The sequence below is a fragment of the Callorhinus ursinus genome, unplaced genomic scaffold, assembly GCF_003265705.2.
Source record: "Callorhinus ursinus isolate GAN/ISIS: 27379988/994484 unplaced genomic scaffold, GSC_fseal_2.0 scaffold38, whole genome shotgun sequence".
Classification (NCBI taxonomy): domain Eukaryota; kingdom Metazoa; phylum Chordata; class Mammalia; order Carnivora; family Otariidae; genus Callorhinus; species Callorhinus ursinus.
The window spans coordinates 146,305-165,882 of record NW_027397100.1 but is presented as its reverse complement, the minus strand read 5'-3'; the positions used below and the strand labels follow the sequence as shown (position 1 = coordinate 165,882).

The following is a 19,578-nucleotide window of genomic DNA, read 5'->3' as shown; positions in this document are numbered from 1 at the left end:
TTAATCATTTTATCTCCTTTATTTTCTTACCTCTTTGGGATGTCTATTGAAATGTTGGGTATTACACTGAGTCTGTGTTTTTTAATCTCTATTTTCCTTGTTTCTGAGTTACTTCTTACTTGTTTGTGTCCCTTTCATGTTGGAAGCTTTCACCCTCACATATCTTGCAAATCCTTGACTGTCTTTATAAGTATGATGTATTAAAAAGAACCAGTCTTCACTGAAAGCATTTGATGGGGGGCTAGCCCTTTTATTTCAGGACTCCCCAGATTGCAACATGTAGAGCTGTTACCACCTCCTCTTCTACTCATACCTTATAGTTTTCCTTGCCTGGGAATTTTTAATTACCTGGCTGCATTTTGGGAGCTGGGCTGGGGAGGCAAGTTGATGATATAATAGTGTTAAGATATAAAATTATAAAATATAAATATTTTACTAGAAATTATAAATAAGATTCCTGTTTTCAGCTTCTGCCTACTCTTACCTCTCTGCTCTGCTTGGTGTCCCAGAACCGAGGTAGTTGAGGGAGGAAGTAGGTAGAAGGTATAGCTACACGGCTGTGCAGAATTAGGGAGCAGGCTAGGGGCTGGGAGGTAGCTGCTCCCCTGCTCTCCACTCACATTCCTAACCAGCCACGTTTGAGCACTTTGCCTGACCCTCTACAGCCCCAGTGGAGTCTGTCATTGGCTCCGTGGGAAACATTTGCTCGGCTCTTAGGTGTTTTCCTCTATAGGCACACGGGTCTCAGCTTCTCTACTTTCTTGAGTTGGTTGCTCCTCTCTTTTTCTGTCTTTCAAATGCCTGTTGAAATACTTTGTTGCCTTTCTTATTCTCATTGTTTTGTGGATAGATGCTACCTTTTATTTATTTATTTTTATTTATTTATTTATTTATTTTTTAAAAGATTTTATTTATTTGACAGAGAGACACAGCGAGAGAGGGAACATAAGCAGGGGGAGTGGGAGAGGGAGAAGCAGGCCTCCTGTGCAGCAGGGAGCCCGATGTGGGGCCTGATCCCAGGACCCTGGGACCATGACCTGAGCCGAAGGCAGACGCTTAACGACTGAGCCACCCAGGCGCCCCTATTTATTTATTTTTAATAAGTAACTTTTTAAAAGATTTTATTTATATATTTGACAGAGAGACAACAAGAGAGGGGACACAAGCAGGGGGGAGTGGGAGAGGGAGAAGCAGGCTTCCCGAGGAGCAGGGAGCCTGATGCGGGGCTCGATCCCAGGACCCTGGGATCATGACCTGAGCCGAAGGCAGACGCTTAACTGAGTGAGCCGCCCACGCGCCCCTAGATACTACCTTTTAAATTCTTTGCTATTACTTTAATAGAGTTAGCAAGAGAAAGGAGGTAAACATGCATGATTAATCCATGTTTAACTTACAGTGTGATTTACTTTATAGAAAGAGATTTCAGATTCCTGTCTTGAGAAGGGAATTAGAATGATGGGCCAGAGCAGATGCATAGAACCATTTACTACAAGAGTCCAAGAAGAGAGGGTCATAGCAGTGGAATGGAAGAAGGGAAGGCAGTGTGATATGTCATATGGAAGAAAAACTGACAGGACTCGGTGGAGAGAGACACACACACACACACACACACACACACACACGGAGACTGTGAGGTAGAGAGCCACACACACACACACACACACACACACACACACACACACACGGAGACTGTGAGGAAGAGAGCTGGCTTTAGTTCTGGGCACCTGGTGTTGCCATGTTGCCATGAGGGAGGATTGGAGGAGAATCCGGGTCTTTTGGGGGAGGGGCTGTTGGGAATCATGACTTGTATTTTCTACACGTGAACTCTGAGATACCAGTGACATCCAGGTGAAGTTGTTAAGCAGGCATTTGCGTAAGCAGAGTCAGAACTCCGAGACACTTGAACTGGAGACGAGTTTGGCTGTTGTCGCTAGTAGATGAGAAGACCAGAGTAGAAGATGTAGCTAGAGAAAAGAAGAGGGGCCTAGGACTGGACCCTGCTGAACACCTGCCATGCCTCCGAAGAGAGGTCAGAGAGGCGGGGAAATCGAGGGTGGGGTCACTGTCACAGGGGGGTGATGTGTGTTTTGGGGCGAGACTGTTGCCTGCACACGTGAGCTGTGTGCCCGTGGATAAGAAAGTAAGGAACGCAGTACCTGACAGGCTTTTCTTGTCTCAGCGTGGCAGGCTCTTCCCTTCTTTGGAATATTTGTTTTCACTGTTGTTCTGTTACCTGTTCGACTTCACTGCATACAAACCCTTTGCATGTAGAGAAGTGATGCCAAGCACATAGCAGGCACTTGATAAATACTTGTTGAATGAATGGGTTTCTTAATAATTCCTCCAGCCATACAAACAGTAGTGGATGGCCACCTTTAGGTTTTGTTTGTACAACTAGTAATACGCTTCGGGGGATATGAGTTTATGTTGGTTTCCCCGGTCTCTTCCAAAATCACCTCTGATCACCATCAAAATATTCCTATACTAATTATATGAGAATTAATTGATCACAATTTTAATTAGTTTTTTTATACTTGGCTTTGGAGGTCTGTGTTGGTACAGAAATCTGGTCTGTAACAAATAGCATTTCTCCAGGTACTCTCTGTCTGTGTGAGACTCTGTGCTAGGCACTAGGACACATTTGTGAAAACATGGGTCATGGTCTGTGTTCTCATGGAACTTCAGACAATAAACTTGATTTTGCTTTTGGAATTCTGTGGCATCCTTGTTTGCATGTATTGACTTTATTTTTTACCTTCTTGGAGCATTTGATTTCTGTTGCTTTCCAGATGTACTTTACTGTTCATTTATGTGTTTGATGTTTAAGGGACAAGCTTTGGAGTCCAAACAGGATGCTTTCCAGGGCCAAGAAGCGGCAGTAATGATGGATCAGAAGGCAGCATTATATGGGCAGACATACCCGGCACAGGGACCTCCAGTGCAGGGAGGCTTTAATCTTCAGGGACAATCACCATCTTTTAACTCAATGATGAATCAGATGAACCAGCAAGGCAATTTTCCTCTCCAAGGAATGCACCCAAGGGCCAACATCATGAGACCCCGGACAAACACCCCCAAGCAGCTCCGGATGCAGCTTCAGCAGAGGCTGCAGGGCCAGCAGGTAAGCAGCCTCGAGCTCGCCTCAGCCAGACGTGCCTTCCCTGTGGATGCCTCCTGTTTGATTGGTTGTCAGGCTTTGTTCCTCAGGGCTTTTGCCACTGCCTCTCTCTCTCTTGTCATCTCATACTCTTTTGTTTTGACTTTTGTGTAACGTTTGTACAGGTGGTTCCTTGTTAGGGAGTGGTCCTGCTGGAATTGGTCAGGTCCTCCTTACCTTTTGATAAGATTATTCTGTTGTACAGGTTAAAAGGTGAAAAATGTCCGAGGGGATGGCACTTGGGGGAGAAAAGTATTTCTTGATGGCTTAGAGGTAGATGATTTCTATTTTTAAAAAAGTCCTTAATATTCATACCAGATACTTAAAACTTATTATTGATTTGAACATTCTTTTTATGGAACCTCTGCTTGAACTCTCTCTCTCTCTCTCTTTTTTTTTTTAAAGATTTTATTCATTCATTTGAGACAGAGAGAGAGAGAGAGAGAGAGCGCATGAGCAGGGAGAGAGGCAGAGGGAGAAGCAGGCTCCCCGCTGAGCCAGGAGCCCGATGTGGGGCTCGATCCCAGGACCCTGGGATCATGACCTGAGCCGAAGGCAGACACTTAACCATCTGAGCCACCCAAGCGCCCCAAACTTGAGCTCTCTTAATATTCTAAACTAAGAGTTTGCTTTTTTACTGTTTCCTTAATCTCCAGCACATCTTTTAAAATTTAATTATTTATATTGTTTATGTCTTGTGTATGCTGAGTTATTAAATGTGGCAGAACTGAACCATATAAGCTGATGAGTGAGTGAGTGTCAGGTCCAGTGAGCCAGAGACTCTTCTAGGGTATTAATACTACTAAAAGTCAGTGTAGGTACCCTGCAAAGCTGTGTTAGTACAATCATGGTATCATTTTACTTTTTATTACTTTCCACTAAAAGTTACTTAGGAAAAGCTAACAGAAGAGGTAGTTTATTTAGTGTTGGTCTGAGCAAATTAAAGCTATTTCCCTAATGGCCTAAATAATCCCACAGAAAATATGACTTAATGAATCCTTTGAGTTTCTGTTGAAGATACTCTTTAAGCTGCAGATTTGTATTTTTACTTTTCCTCCTGATGCCAAACAGTAAAGCTTCATATGCTTGCCAAGGACTTTTCAGCCTGAATTTTTTGAAGTGTGGAAGTGTACTGGTTCAGTGTAGATGTGAGTTAACCAGGTTAATGTGTTGGAAGTAGCATCATGATCTTACCGGGTGGTGCTGAGGATTTAGAAAGCTGTTTGGGGCTCAGTGACACGCTCCACTTGCATCCTAACCAACCTGTCTCTCCCCAGTTTTTGAATCAGAGCCGTCAGGCACTGGAGATGAAAATGGACAGCCCCAGTGCTGGGAGTGCTGCCGTGGTGAGGCCCATGATGCAGCCCCAGGTCACCTCCCAGGTGAGGAAAGTGAGTCTGTCCACAGTCACTGCCATGGGGCCTGCACAGGGCCTGCTCCGTACTTGGCCCTCAGTAAATGTATGTTAAAACACAGCAGTTCCAAGTTTCTTGTGTACATTCCTTGCTCTCATCACACTTCCTCTTCCGTTCTTCTCTCTTGCTGGTGATGAGGAAGAATCAGGAGGGGAGGCTCTTTTATTAAAACCATGGATTCGTGTTTTTTTTAATTAATTCCCTTTGTGATTTGCTGTGTTGTGAAAACAGCTGTTACTTTTTTGGGATTTAAAATAATAAATCTATAAACTTTTCTTTGTTTCTGGGTTATGAAACTATATGCTCATTGGTAAAATATGAGATTATAAGAAGAAAAAAAAGTAAATAATACATAATCCGACTCTCAAGGACCATCTCTGAGATGACTTGTTTCCCATAGTGGGAAGGATGATGTTCAGGTTCTCTGTACCTCCAGCTCAAGGTGGAGACTGTACTCTAAGGTATTTTCTTAATGTGCACAAGGCAGATGACCACACAAAAGTCCTTTACTGTGGTTGGAAAGACTGTTCATAATGATTGTAAAAACAAACAAAACATCCTACTGTGAAGCGCCCAGTATTTGCTGTCTTAGGCCTGCTTGGAAGTACTTTGATAATCTGACATCTTGAATAAGCTGAGCTAGGATGCCCTCCAGAAAGATAAAAGTTTGCTTTTTGCAGTTGCTTTCTCCCAGCTGATAGGGCCCAAGTCAGCTTTTTGGTTCTGTGTTTTGACCGTGTTACCTCCTGAACTTCCATACAGCTGCTCCTAATCCTCCATCTCTTGTTTCAAAAGCTTTCAGAGACAATACAGGCCCTTCTGGGGTAGACTCTTGTTTATTGAGTATAACCCCGTTCTTTTGGCGGGTGCTCCCTTGTGCCTCCCCTCCTCCCACACTCTTATTGCTGTCCTTTTCCATCTTGTAGTTTTATTTCATAGTTTCTGAAAAATTTGTCCTCAAATTCTACCCTTAAATGCTCTCTCACTTTGAGGAATGTTTTCAGTGTGAAAGTTTGACAATTCGCCCAAACAGTTTCCAGGGCTCTGTTCTGCACCCCGTCTGCCCCACCTAGCCATGATGCCTTTACCATAAGGAGAATTGTGCATTTTTCCTTTTGTAGGAAGAAAGGCATTGGGTGTTTTCTCTCCCGCCTAATGTATGGTGGTCCTGTGTGTATGAATTGGCTGGTTCCTGCTACGTGTATGTAACTGCATTCTTCCTTGGATATTAGCAGGGTTTTCTGAACGCCCAGATGGTGGCTCAGCGCAGCAGGGAGCTGCTGAGTCATCACTTCCGACAGCAGCGGGTGGCCGTGATGCAGCCGCAGCCGCCGCAGCCGCCCACATTCAGCCCGCCCCCGAACGTGACCGCCTCCCCCAGCATGGATGGGGTTCTGGCAGGGCCCGTGATGCCGCAGGCTTCTCCCCAGCAGTTTCCATATCCACCAAATTATGGTAAATTTGATGGTGAAAATGGCTTCCCCAGAGTAACATAGATCTGTTGCATGTTAAACGCCAAATAGTACTTACTCCCTTTTTGTTGTTAACTAGAAAGATGGAATTAATTAAAAATAACAGAACAAGGGATGGTGACCAATGAGACTGATAAGGCACAAGTAGAGCCAGATCAGACAAACCCTAGAGTCTTGAAGAGTTTTGGTGTTATTCTGAAGGCAGTAGTAAGTCACTGAATGTTCATAGATGCGTTTAGATTTGCACTGGGCCAAGGCCACCTGAGGCCTGTGAGGCACCTGCATCAGAAGGACAGCAAGAAGAGCGGAAGAAGGGAGGACAGAGCGCCCCAAACAAGAGACGATGCTCTTGTAGTTAGAATGGAGAAAAACTGGTTGGTCTAAAAAAATAAAAACAGAAACAAAACCCAGAAATGTTTATTGTAGTGCACAGGTAATTGTAATCCTGGTAGATGTTCTATCAGAGTGGAGCATTTCCCCCCAACAAGTCTTGTTTTTGCAGCTCCCCACATTCTTAATTTGGAAGAAAGACCACCAGGTTCTACCCCTGCCCCCCGCCCCAGTATGTCCCAGTATATACGAGTCTAGTTGAACTCTACAGGTTCCGAATGCTTGGTCATGTGAGTGAGAGGAATGCCATGTGGGCTTTGGGGTCCTTTCCTTGGTGACTTGGGTGTATTCATTACAGTAGTGCAGATTACATCTTCAGGCCAGTCTTGGAGAGATTCCAGGAACATGGTGGGAGTGGGGATAGAGGTATCTTTTGGGGAGACTACATTTTAGGTGCACTTCTGCCAGCTGGGGACAGAGGGACAGAGTGATGTGAGTAGCATGAGGTGGAATCCCTCTTACACAGAGAGCTCCATGAAGTAACAGCTCTTCAGGTGGTCTAGGCGGTCTGCTCTGTGCGGTAAGCCCATTCCTTCAGTTGTCTTCTCAGTGAGAAGCAAGAGGAACTGGCAGGCAGCATCTTGTGGCACTTTCTGTCTTCACCTGCCTTTAGAAGAGAACATAAAGTTTCTATAGAAAACAGATACTCTAAGGAAGGCCCCCCTTGAGCGTTGCAATTTCTTTTTCTTCCTTCTTTTTTAAAGGAATGGGACAGCAACCAGATCCGGCCTTTGGTCGCGTGTCTAGTCCTCCCAGTGCAATGATACCCTCAAGAATGGGTCCCTCCCAGAATCCCATGATGCAGCACCCTCAGACCACACCCATGTATCAGTCCTCGGAAATAAAGGGCTGGCCGCCAGGAAACCTGGCCAGGAACAGGTGAGGAACAGGGACTTGAAAAGTCATGCATGTTCTAGGGCCCAAAAGTACAGGAAAGTATCCTCTGCATTTTTCAGTCAAGCCTGAGTGGATGGAGAGATCAAAAGGCCTGGGTTCATATTAGAAAGTGTGTTATTTGGCTCCTCCATTTTGAGACTCCTTCCTGCCCTCCATGTGCCTCAGAAGACTGAGGGGGCAGTCTTCTCCCTCGGGTTCTCTGCTGAAGCACAGCGACATTTGACAGAATCATGGTGGTCTCTGTGTGCATGTCCGTTGTGACTAGAGTGACCCGGGTGGTAATCTCACACTTTGTTTACAGCTCCTTTCCCCAGCAGCAGTTCGCCCACCAGGGGAGCCCTGCAGCATACAGTATGGTGCACATGAATGGCAGCAGTGGTCCCATGGGACAGATGAACATGAACTCCATGCCCATGGCTGGCATGCCCATGGGTCCTGATCAGGTATGGGGGTCTATCCCTTCCTGTTCTCTTGAGAGAGCCAAAGCTTCATCTGTAATCTAAAGGTCCTCAGCAGGTTTTTAACTTGGGCGTATAACTCAAAACTAGAGTCATTGAAATACTTGTGGTTTGAAGGCACTGGGCCATTCAGTACCTTTGGTAATGTGGCATCTAAGGGATCTGAATCTGTCAGCCACAGTCCTGTTGCAGGCACTGTGGATTCTTCTGTGTTGTACAGAGCGTGTGTTTTACTCACGTTTCTTCTGGTTAACAGAAATACTGCTGACACCTCTACATCAGGACCTCCAAGGAAATCACTGTACAAATGACCCTGCACTGGGATTATCAGGAGTAAAGAATCATCGTCCTGCACACCCAGCTCTGAGGAAAGAACCAGCTTTGATCTCCGGGAAGGGTATTCTGAGTGATGTCATTTGAGCAGGACTGGGTTTGAAGTGGACATGCGATGTCTACCTGTATTATTCCTCCTCCTGTGTATCATGGAGTTCAAAACATATTTTTGGCATTCTGCCTCTTAGGGATGGGATTCTGGAGGTGCGGAGTGTTACTGATCCCTTCTTTCTGCCTGGCTGTCAAGAGTGTTTCAGACAAATGTGGGCGGGCTAGAGAACCTCAGAGAAGCCCAGAGAGGCGAGGAGGTCTGGTTTCTCTAGTGGCAGTACTGGGTGGAGAGCACAGTCGCGGCCTTCGTGTGTCCTTGTCACGACCAGATAGTTCTGTGTTCTCACCCGACTCTGTCCTGAGAAGTTGGCCTTTCTGAATTCTTCTAATGATTGTGTTGAGTTGCTCCAGCCCTGTTCTTGACTGTCCTGGACTTTTTGCTGAGTAGGAACTTCCTCTGTCCATAACTGTCATGTAATACTTCACCTCCAGGAGCTGTCCTTGATGTCACATGGCTTTGCAGAAGGGACAGTGAGATGACAGTATTTAGTTGCAGCAGTAGCAATTTTTCACATGCTAACGTGCAGCCGAGTGCACTTTATTTAAAAAGTAATGGATAAATGCAATATTCTTGAGGTCTTGAGGAATGGTGAACCACATTCCCGGTTTTTGTCTGAACTAATCTGTTGGACAAGAGCGATGGTTTTTGTTGTTGTTGAAAGTACTGGTGTCACCCTTTGCCTATATGGTAGAGCAATAATGCTTTTTGAAAATAAACTGCAGAAAACCCAAGGCCAGGTACTGCATTCTGAATCAGAATTTCGCAGTGTTTCTGTGAATAGATTTTCTTTTGTAAATACGACCTTTAAGATATTGTATTATGTAAAATATGTATATACCTTTTTTGCAGGTCACAACAACTCATTTTTACAGAGTTTGTGAAGCTAAATATTTAACATTGTTGACTTCAGTAAGCTCAGTGTGGTGAGGCTACACACAGACATCCCCTGAATTTTGTGGCCTGGGGGAGGGGATGGTGGTCTGAACCCCCCTCCCCCATGCTCCAGTGTTAGATGCCTCCCTCTTTTCAATCTCTTAATCTAAATGCTTTTTAAAAAGATCATTTGTTTAGATGTAGGAGTTTTAAATTTGTCTTTTAAATTCCTCTACCAGAACTAAGCACTTTGTTAATTTTAGGGGAAAGAATAGATACGGGGAAATAAACTTTTAAAAAAAGGTATCAAGAATTTTAAAAGATCAAGCAATTTGATTTAAAAAAGAATCTTGGATTTTAAGCGGTCCATAAATTAAACAATAGCAGTTCATGGTATTTTGTTTTTTAATAGAATATGTTGCCTATTCATCCATTGTAGGAGTGCTCTTAAGGTTTTGGTTGCTAGGACCCAAATCCCACATTGAGATCTCAGGAGTAGACCCCTTGGTTTGTTTTCTAGTGTCTGCTCGGTTGTCACTCGGAGGCGGCACGCTCCTTGTCCCTGAGAACCGGAACCAGCCGCAAGGTGGTGTCTCAGGGAGCTCAGCCTCCAGGGCGGCCAGGTTTGCAGCTTCTGAGCTGTGGTCTGGCTGAGCGAGTGTCTTTGCACACCCTGCCACCACCGCCCCTTTCTGCTCTTGCCAGGCTTAGACACTTGTTCCAGTCCGTTGGGAATAGAGAAAAAAGCCACTTTTAACTCCTTTTATCTGGTTTATTAGCTTCAAATAAATAGTTGAATGAAATTGGATTTTAAAATGTCTGTGAATTTCAAAGGTCTCTGGCTAGCTTTGGTGTCAATTTCCTAGCAATAACCGAGAGCCAGTTAATTTTTCTTTTATTTCATACATGTTTAGCCAATTTTTCTAGGTGTCTCTGAAGGTAAGATCATTTAATTTCTTTGACATGCATAAGTGAAACCTGTATTTCCAGAACTACCACTGGAATAGATTTGGGTTTGACACCCTCTCCCCCACCTCCTGGTTAAAAATAAATCGAAGATTGTAAATCCATCAACTTCCATCATAGTGGCCTGTACTTTTCAGATAACATATCCTCCTGTCTGGAGACAGAGATGTAGCTGAGTAAGAGTCTCGGTCTTTTTAGATATAATTGTGTCACATATATCTGAACCTTTCTTGTTTAAGTCGTGTGTGGGGGGAGAAATAGAATGGTGCTCTTGTCTTTCTTGACTTTTAAAAATTACAAAAAATATAAAGTTTTGTGATTCTTTTCCTCAGTCCCAACTCCAGGCTAACTGGAAGGCAGCACCCCCTTTTTATATGGAAAAAAAGGAGAAAGTTTAAGTTTTTATATTTTCTACTTGTTCATTTTATTGGTGCAAACTTAAGAATTTGATTTTCTTTTTAATAGATGCCGTCTTTTGAGATAATTTGTTTTTACCTTTATTGCCCTTTTATCTTCTTTAGATACTTCTCTTTGTATGCCCGCTGCCTACCTCTCCTTACCCCCCGCCCCCCACTTTTTTAAACCTTGGTATTTGTTTCATCTGCTTTTAGAATGTGCGATATTTCCAGTACCTACTTTTTTGCTGAATCCAAAGATATATAAATATAAATATATATATTTTATAAAGATCAAAATGATATAAAGGAGATACGTTTCTTCTTTAAAAAAAAAACAGAAGTTCATTGTTAATGTTCATATTATGATGCCACTTTTCTAAATCGTGCATCTTGATGGAAAAGGTGTAAATATCAATCACCAGGACTGCTTAGTTAATTGGTATTTAATATCTAGGTGAGTTGGGGGAATGGGGTGGGGGAGTACAGAACATACTTGGCTTGCTGTCCTCGAAAGGACTGCCAGGTGTCCATATGCCTGTCCGGTTCCATGCATTTTGTTCACGAGTGGGGGCGTCATAGGAGTAAAGCCTGTAGGACAGATGAAACCCCCTGCTTCAGGGCAGCAAACTGCTGTGGAGCTCCAAGGTCAGCTGTTTGTTTAATGAGTGAGGTGGTTTTTTCGTTCCTTCTTTCTCTCTCTTTCCAATGTGTGGAATTTCGATGATGGAAATGTCATTCTGAGAGCAATATTTAAAATTCTCAGGAATTGACTTATAGTATTGAGAATGAATTCAGCTTCAATCAAGTTTACATTAAATGTTGCTTTTAAAAATCTAAATCGTTCTTTACACTGCAAAGAATCCAGACCACATGGGATAACTTACGAGATGGTTGAGTGGTAAGCTCTGACGACTGCTTTGCTGATCATTTTGGATGTCATTGTAAATAAAGGTTTCTATTTAAAATTGAAGCCTAAGAGCTTCTTCTTCTTCTTTTTTTTAAATCCCAATTGGATTAAGGTCAAAAGAGAAGGTTAAGGAATCCTGTTTCAAATTATTCTAGCAATCTCTCTAAGGTTAACAGAACTCTTGAAAAGCACAGAGCTGTTCTTCTCAGAGGTGAGCACTTTGGGGTCCTCTTCATCTGTTCGGTGAGAAGCACATCAGGCTGGATGATCGCCGAGGAGGAGGGTCCTCCTGTTTCTTGCTCCTGGCCTCTGACCGCTATCTTTGCCGGGCTGGACTACTAGCTGGTGCACAGAGAGGGGTTGGCTAATACGGTGAATTGCTTTGCAGTCAATGAACATTTTTTAAAAAGTGAGGTCCTGAAGCGGGTGTAATGTGAGACTTACCTGCGAGGTTCCTGGTGTATGGTAAATTTTCGTCATTAATTTATACCCATCTATTCCCCCTTGGAAAAACCTAAGTGTCTCCTTCCAAAAAGGTGTTGACTGCTTTTTTAAAAAAACCAAGCACACCAAAAAACTCCCAAGAACGGCCTTTTACAAAAATGTTAAAGGTTACCTCATACGAACTGCTGGTCGTTGGTTGGGACTTTGAACATTGTATGACAATACTTAGACTACAAAATTTCTTTACAAATACAATTTTGTTAAAACCTGGGACATACATACATCAACTTCGTTTCTTTCCAGTACTTTAAAAAACATCAGTTCTGGGACAGATAACAAAGCAATACTGGCAGAAATGGTATCTGGTCAGGAATAGAAATGTCCACAACTGCAGGGGGTTTTCTTTACACTGGCCACAGACCATTTATTGACACCACCACTCTCGAAAATTGGGTTTTCTTATTAGATTCCCCTGCGAATCCCCACGCTGGTTACATGTAAATAGTCTCCTATGTACAGTGAAGTCCGTTTCTTCAGAGACAGCCTGCATTATGGTGCTCGATGAAAGTCCCCTCTTCTGTGCTGCTGACTCATTGTCGAACTCGGCACCGTTTCCAAACGTCTGCAAGTTGCGTCTGTCCTGCTGCAGCCTTAGGTCCTTCTTTGTGACGAACCAAAAGAACAAGAGGATTTAAAACAGGGTTGTTCTTCCCCTACGATTTTAAAAAAAGTTCCAGTGACTTAACACTGTTGGGGGAAATTTCCAAAGAAAATCTTTTTCCCTTGGAAGCCTCTCAGAGAGGGTTAGTGGTGACCATTGGATCCGAAAATGCCTTTTGTGCAGCTGGTGAGGTATAATCCAAAGCAAAAACAGGGGCAAAAGTGGACTTCCTGAAGATTCACGGCTCCCGATGGCTGTCTTCCAGAGCGTGCCATGCTGACGGAAGGCAGGTCCTGTGACTCTGGCCCCCCTGGCCAGGAGCACCCAGACCCGCCTGAAATGGGTCGGTTCGGTCAGATGGCGCCTCTGGTCTGGAGGCCCGCTGGCTGCTTCTAACCTTCCCAGCCTTCCCACAGCTGTCCCCTGCAGAGCAAAGGAGACTCCTCTTAGTGTCTGAGGAAGCAGCCCTGACGCGGCTGAGCACGCTTTGCCACAGGGGAGAATTGCCAGGGCCCCGAGCAAGGGCCTGCTCCCACCCGGTCACCCTGACTTCCAGCGGCGGCTTGCATGCTCCGTGGCCGGCGGAGGCTGCACTGGGGACGTGACCCAAGAGATGATGTGCTGCAATTCTGGGAGCGCTAAAGAACTGCTTGGCCAGCCCATTAGTATTGTCCTAAGAAGCCACAGGTGGTTTCTGTGCGGATAAAGAAGGCAGAGCACAGATGGGAGGCTGCACATGGCAGCGCACCAAGGGGGTCCATTGGCCTGCATGGCAACCTAATGTCAAATGAATGGCCGATGTGAATAAAAAATCCTCACACATATCTGCGTGTTTGGATTTTCATGGTGAACTGGAAGATCCAAGCTGCATCCCACTGGTGCTGTTCCCTTTAGACTCGAGACCACCCTTTCAGGTTGCCCCAGTCTCAGCCCTTCAGCAGCCTCTTTGGTGCTGGAGGGAGACTTCGGGCCATAGATATTTTGAGGGCCGTTTCATGAGGCCGCCCCTGCTGCTGACACGGACCAGTTAGCCCTTCTGCAGCCACGGCCTTTGAGATGTCTGGCCAGGTGTAACGTTTACACGCTTCTCAACCTCTAAGGACTACATTGAGTCTTCCAGGCCCAGGTTATGCTATAGAGAACAAACATGTGAGACAAGGTATTAATCTAAAACACACACCTTCCTGCTCCCTGCTCGTGACACAGACAGAGACAGGATTATGAAAGAAATGGCATGCACACAAAACGGCTTCGGCAGAACGAAGCAGGGCAAACCAGATCTCTATTTGTAAATTGTTTCCTCAACTCACAGCGATTTGGAAGAAGGTCTCTTCATCTCTGGCCACTTTCGACGCTGAAACTGCCTAAGTTTTCGGGTGTCAAAAAGAGAAGGCATGTTAGCCTCACCCAGAAAGAGTCTCCCCCTTCCCTGGTGGGCGCCCCAGGCCCCTGGCAGACCAGAGAGAGGGCAGGGCCTCAGCCCGACTCGCGCCACCTCAGAGGTTGGACCACAGGATGGGCCAGCCTAGGGGAACGGTCTCGGGCTTTAACAACAAAACCAGATACCTGTATTGCTCATAGCTTCCTCCATCTTTAAGTCCTAAATGAGACAGAAATGAACAAAAGAGAAACTGAGTTTAGGGCAAAAATAGCACAAGCGATGACAACTGCTAACTGCCTTTTTTTTCCTTTTTTTATCATTCATGACGTTGATAGTGTCCCCTAGGGCAGATGGAGTGGCTGAATCACGACTCTGAGCATTCCCTGAGACTCTCAGGTAGCCTGGGGATTGCCTGTACTCTGATGTCACCAGATGTAGGACCCCGATGTATCCGTTCAACAGGGTCCTGGGGCGTGGTCATGGTCAGGGAGGCAGATATGGACAGGGACACCTATGCGACAGAGCACAGGAAGCTACGGGCCCCGAGAGTGGGGCAGCGGGGAGATCCTGTGGCTCGGCTCTTGGCAAGCTTCCTAGAGGATCGGCGGCGTGACCAAGCGTGTGGGCTTTGTGATCAGCCGGCCCGGTCACATGACTCCTCCCAGAGGGTTGTCACGGGGTGATCAAGATACTGACTATAAGACACGTAGCACAGTGACCAGCACAGCGTGATCGAGGAGCATCAGGACTTAGAGCAACACAGCGCTTGGTGCATGTTAGGGAGGGGGTGCTGCACCACTGGTGAGGATTCACCAGCTCCCGGTGATGCCCGGCTCTTCGGACTAGACTGACCTCCTACATTCCTTGCAGCGGTAACCCTGCTCCCCACTGGCCCCACGTCGGAGCGCCTCCTCACCCAGGTCCATGTTTCGAGTCCGGGGGTTGCACTGCTTGTAACCCTTGCAGCTCCTCAGCTCCATGAGCTGCACATGGAGCTGGTTGAGGACGTCCCGGTCCAGTGTGTTCACCGCATTCATCAACTGGTTGGAACAGAGGTTATCAACAAGGTGAGTGCGGGGACCCCCACCAGCTTCCAGCACCGAGGGCACTTCCTCCAGGCGGGTTGGGAGCAGGGGTGCTGGGGGACGGGAGCCTTTACTCTGCAAGAGCTGGAGTTGGGGACAGTCCGGACTGCCTCGTGCCTGTGAGCCCCACCATGCTCTCTCCCCCAGAACAGAAGGACCGCCGCGTGTGGCTGCTCCGGTGGCTCCGTGTGGCCACTCTCCCCTCTAGCTCCAGACTGTCATCCACAGCCCCTCCGCGCTGCCTGACTGCTAAGCTGCCACTTGGGGAAGGGATGGGTCAGGGACCCGGGTCCTTGCCCACTCTGGGAGCTACTGGTGACTGACGTGCATGCTGTGCCACCTGCTCGTGTAAAATACGGGGACGGCCTACCTGGGGAGAAAGACCGGCAGCCTGTATGGTAGTTAAAGATCAAGAGAGGGGCTGCTGGCCTTTAAAAAGTCAGGTTTCAGATAAAATGACTAGAGACACTGAAATTGGACAGTACCGAGGCCACACTGCTGGGAAGCTCCAGTGTGGAAGAGCTCAGTGGGGACCAGCCGTTCCAGAAGGGACACACCCAGGCCGCTCACCAGAGACCGGTGGCACCCGTCTTACATGTTCTGGGCCACTGGGCATGGGTCTTCTGATGATTAATACTTGGAGACACTCAGGCAAGTGCCCGGCATGTCGTGAGTGCTGGCTGTGGCCCGTTACCTGTGTGGTCCCCATAGGCCCCTGAGTGTGCAGGGTTTGGTCTGACCCTGGGGAACCCCCCCAAGCCCTCCAGTTCTAAGAGCCTTCACACTTAGCCCTAAAGCCTGCTTCACCACTGGCAGGTGCCTATAGAGGGAGAAGCTGTTCAAGACCCAGATTCCAGGTGCAGGAGGACGGAGGCACAGAGGGGCCGAGATCGCATCGAGTACCTTCTGAACCCCCGCCTCCTGCCTTAGGGGCTCGGGGACTTGGAAGATGTGCTGCCACTTGCTCAGGGGGTCCCCACCCCCGCTTCTCCAGCCTGTGTTGTGTGTACCTGGTAGGGGTCCGTGTTGAGATCAAAGTACTCCAGGAAGCCCGTGGCAAATTCGCAGAAGAGGAAGTTGTGGGTCTCGTTGATGGTCCTCATGCACCAGTAGGTGTTGTTGTTGGCGCTGGTGCAGGCGCAGAATGGCCCCACTGCCAAGGGAAGGGGGGGGCGCGCCGGTGAGTGGCCCACAGGAGTTCCTCCCGGACCCCGGGCTCCTTTCTGTCCCTAGGGCTTGTGACCCCCCGCAGTCCTGGGCCGGGGTCGGGGTGGGGGCGGGGCGGTCCCCGTGCGGCCCCGGAGCATCCCTCCTGCCCGTGCCTGCCCGCTCGCTCACGTGTCCAGAGCGGTGCCGTCTGCCAGTGCTGGTTGTCGTGGGTGAAGCACGTGAGGCCCGGCATGCTGCACGTGTCGTTGTTCTGCAGGCGCTTGAGCAGCTTGCGAAGTTTCTTCTTGCGCTTCTGCTCTCGCAGCAGCCACACCTTGTCCTTCTCCTGCAGGCCCTTCCTAGGGGCACACAGGGCCACACCCTTCATACCTCCCTCCGCCCCCACCTGCAGCCTCCTAGGGGTCCGGGACCCTGAACCTCTGCTCTTCCTGCCCGGAGTGGGGCGCGCCGCCGTAGAGGGTCCCCCAAGCGAAGGACCTCTGGCCAAGACCCACTGCGGGTCTGAGGCCGGGCTGGGGGCCAGGCTGAGTCTCCGCCCCTGCAGCCTGCTCCGCCCCCACCCCTCCCCCGGGGTAGGACCTCCTCCAGCCACAGGGGGGCGCCGGAGAGCCGCTCTGGGAGTTCCGCCTTTTCAAGGACTCCCGTGTACGCCGCAGGGAAGGGTCAGCACCTCTTTCCTGCTCCTGTTGGCCTTAGCTCCCCTGAGCCTTAAGCTGCCCTTACCTGAAAGGATGCAGACTGGAGCCTTTATGCTTGAGGCGGCCTTTGTGCTGGGTGTGGTAACTGTAACAGACCCCGGGTGTCCGAAGCTGCTTACAGGGCAGCTCCTGGGGAGGGGTGTGGTGCAAACCGCGGTCCCCTGGGACCCCCGGCCCGCTTTCTGGGGACAGTGCTGGGGTGGGAACCACCCCCACGGCGGCAGCTGCCTGGCTGGCCGTCCCGTTCCCCTGGAGGCCAGCTGGGGGGCCCTGGGTGGGTGTAAGTCAGCGGGACTGGACGCTGGGCTGGTATCTCCAGGTCGGCCCCCCCCCCCCCCATCGCATGCTGGCTCAGGGCCAGCCCTTTCTGAGAAGGGGGCGCACTGGTGCAGGAGCCACTGGCCACCTATGGCTCTTTCCATTTACACCAAAGCACAAGTTCAGTTCCCCTGTCACCCCGGCTACACTTCAAGGGCACAAGAGCCCCGCGTGGTTGCTGGCTGCCGTACTGGGTGGCTCCAGCGTCGCAGAAGTTCGGCTGGACAGTGACCCCCGGGCCGCAGTTCCCTAAGTTGGCAACGTGGACCTTGGGCCAGGAGGACTGTTTCTGGAAGGGCAGTCCGCACAGGCACCTTCCCCTCCTGGGAACCAGCCCCCCCGCCCCAGCAAGAGCCTGCCTCCGTGAGCAGGTAGGTGCCTCTGGCCGGCTCCTGAGGGCCACGGTCTGTGCCCCCTGCAGGCAACGGGCATGTGAATGCTTTTCTGATTTTTTGTTCTTCCTCTGAGGGAGGAGATAGGGCTCTAAAGATATTCAAAGGAGTCCCGGAGGGGAGGTGTGTCCCCAGCAGTGTCCTGCAGGAGCACGAGGGGCCTTTCCAGGGTGTCCTGGCTGCTCTTTCCTGCCTCCTCACCTGATTTTGTGACAGTCACATTCCTCGGGCCGCTTTTTCTTCAGGTGACCCCGGACTTCTCGCAGGTTCTTAATTTTGTTCTGCAGGGTTTCGATCTGAGGCAGAGAGCAGGCGAGGAGGCTATGAAACTCTGGGGCGCTGGGGGAGAAGGGACGGCCTGGGGGGGGGCCCTGGCCCCTGCCTGCATTTGTGGCTGCTGAGGGGCCCTGGGTTCCACCTGCTGAAGGGGCCAGGCTCCCGAGGACCAGCTGAGCCCCCCGAGGCCTCGTCGCCCCCAGGCTCGTTGAGAGGACTGGCTGTGGCGGGAGCATCTGTGAGTGAAGCGTGGTCCCGGAAGGACAGTCCTTGACTACACTGTCCTCCCCCGCAGCCTGGAAGGGGCCTGTCAGATGCCTGAGGATTCTGGGCAGGCCTCTGTCCCTCCCGGTGTGGCTGGTGGTCCTGCCCAGCTCGGGGTGGGGGGAGAGTGCTCCCAGCCCAGAACCCCCTCACCTCGTGGTCGATGTGCAGCTTGTGATCTTTCCAGGCCTGCAGGGACTTGTACAGATCCAGGTCACACTGGACCGTGTCGTTCTCGAGGATGTAGCACCTGCTCGAGGGAAGGGGCCACGTGTGCTCTGAGGGGCTGAGGGGGCCCAGCCAGGGGCCCGAGGTGTGGGCTTCCACCCCCCGCAAGGCCCCAGCTGCGCCCCACACCCCTGCCCTCTGCCTGGACTCTCACCGGTGTGTCACTTTAATGGGGTTGGGGGCTGAGTAGTCTGGAAGGCCCCCGGTGCCACTGAAGTCTCCGCCGTCTTTGTCGTCTGGGTCCTCAGGGGCCCCTGGCCAGTGCCGCTTGGTAAGGCTGCGGGGCTGGGATGCGTCATCCAGGCCTGTGTGGTGCACCCCGCCATCCACCTTGACGGCCACTGAGCGGATGGAGCGGTTCCGGGCATAGCTGGTCTTGTATTCTGTGGGCGTCGGCGGGTGGCTGGGTCAGTGGGGCTGGACAGGCTGGCCGGGCTCTCCGGACAGCAGCCCATCGATCCCGACACTCGAGGCCTCCCGAGACCTACCCGCCCAGGAGGCAGGACCTGGAGGGACCCCAGTGGGAAGGACCACACGATGATTCACTTGGGAAAAACCGAAGGCCCAGAGCTTAAGGAGGATGTGACTTGAGATGATCCCCAGAAAGAGCTATGCGTGGACACATGTGGTCCATCCGTGTGATGGAATGTTCGGCCACAGAGGAACGAGGCCATGATGTACGCTACCATGTGGGTGTGTGTCCGCCACACGACGCTCCGTGAATGCAGGCACGAGAGGTCCCATGTTGTATGGCTCTATTTGTTCAGCATGTCCACAGGAGGTAAAGAGACCAAAAGCAAGTTAATGGTTGCCATGGGATGGGGAGACAGTACTGGGGTTCCCTTTTGGGGGTGATGGAAGGTTCTGGAATTAGAGGTGGTGGGTGCACTACACTGTGAATGTAGTATGTGCTTCTGAACTGTAGACTTTAACATTGTAAAAATGGTAAGTTTTATGGTGTCTGAACTTTACCTCAATAAAAAAAGAAAAAAGGAAAAAATGAACGTGGATATAAAATCATTAAGTAAGGAGATGAAATCGGTAATCAGAAGCTTCCCAACAAACAGAAGTCCAGGACCAGATGGCTTCACTGGTGAGTTCTACCAAACATTTAAAGAATTAATATTACCAGTCCTTCTCAGACTCTTGAAGAAAGAGAGGAGGGGGGAACACTTCCAAACTCATTTCATAGGCCAGCATGACTCCGATATCAAAACCAGACAAAGACACCACCAGAAAAGAAAATTATAGGCCAGTTTGCACATGAACATAGATGCAAAATC

At 49.1% G+C, this 19,578-nt stretch overlaps 2 protein-coding genes across 11 annotated transcripts in view; one reads left to right on the top strand and one right to left on the bottom strand.

The window, feature by feature from the left end:
• NCOA3 (nuclear receptor coactivator 3) overlaps positions 1 to 11,441 on the top strand; it is a 139,517-nt gene extending 128,076 nt beyond the window's left edge. For 6 of the 7 annotated variants that reach the window (XM_025875502.2, XM_073880299.1, XM_073880300.1 and 3 more), the window contains 6 exons: positions 2,828 to 3,121; positions 4,435 to 4,539; positions 5,805 to 6,027; positions 7,139 to 7,313; positions 7,633 to 7,774; positions 8,046 to 11,441. In XM_025875502.2, the coding sequence (XP_025731287.1) occupies positions 2,828 to 3,121; positions 4,435 to 4,539; positions 5,805 to 6,027; positions 7,139 to 7,313; positions 7,633 to 7,774; positions 8,046 to 8,057 (951 nt within the window). In that variant the 3' untranslated portion in view covers positions 8,058 to 11,441. The remainder of the gene's footprint in view (positions 1 to 2,827; positions 3,122 to 4,434; positions 4,540 to 5,804; positions 6,028 to 7,138; positions 7,314 to 7,632; positions 7,775 to 8,045) is intronic. The other variant, XM_025875336.2, reaches the window with a different exon arrangement.
• Positions 11,442 to 11,956: 515 nt separating this feature from the next.
• SULF2 (sulfatase 2) overlaps positions 11,957 to 19,578 on the bottom strand; it is a 110,619-nt gene continuing 102,997 nt past the window's right edge. For 3 of the 4 annotated variants that reach the window (XM_025875506.2, XM_025875507.2, XM_025875505.2), the window contains exons 12-21: positions 18,450 to 18,678; positions 18,221 to 18,317; positions 17,729 to 17,823; positions 16,843 to 16,902; positions 16,288 to 16,457; positions 15,960 to 16,102; positions 14,781 to 14,904; positions 14,050 to 14,083; positions 13,794 to 13,847; positions 11,957 to 12,906 (exon numbers count right to left, since the gene is read on the bottom strand). In XM_025875506.2, coding sequence (XP_025731291.1) covers positions 12,876 to 12,906; positions 13,794 to 13,847; positions 14,050 to 14,083; positions 14,781 to 14,904; positions 15,960 to 16,102; positions 16,288 to 16,457; positions 16,843 to 16,902; positions 17,729 to 17,823; positions 18,221 to 18,317; positions 18,450 to 18,678 — 1,037 coding nt within the window. In that variant the 3' untranslated portion in view covers positions 11,957 to 12,875. The remainder of the gene's footprint in view (positions 12,907 to 13,793; positions 13,848 to 14,049; positions 14,084 to 14,780; positions 14,905 to 15,959; positions 16,103 to 16,287; positions 16,458 to 16,842; positions 16,903 to 17,728; positions 17,824 to 18,220; positions 18,318 to 18,449; positions 18,679 to 19,578) is intronic. The other variant, XM_073880316.1, reaches the window with a different exon arrangement.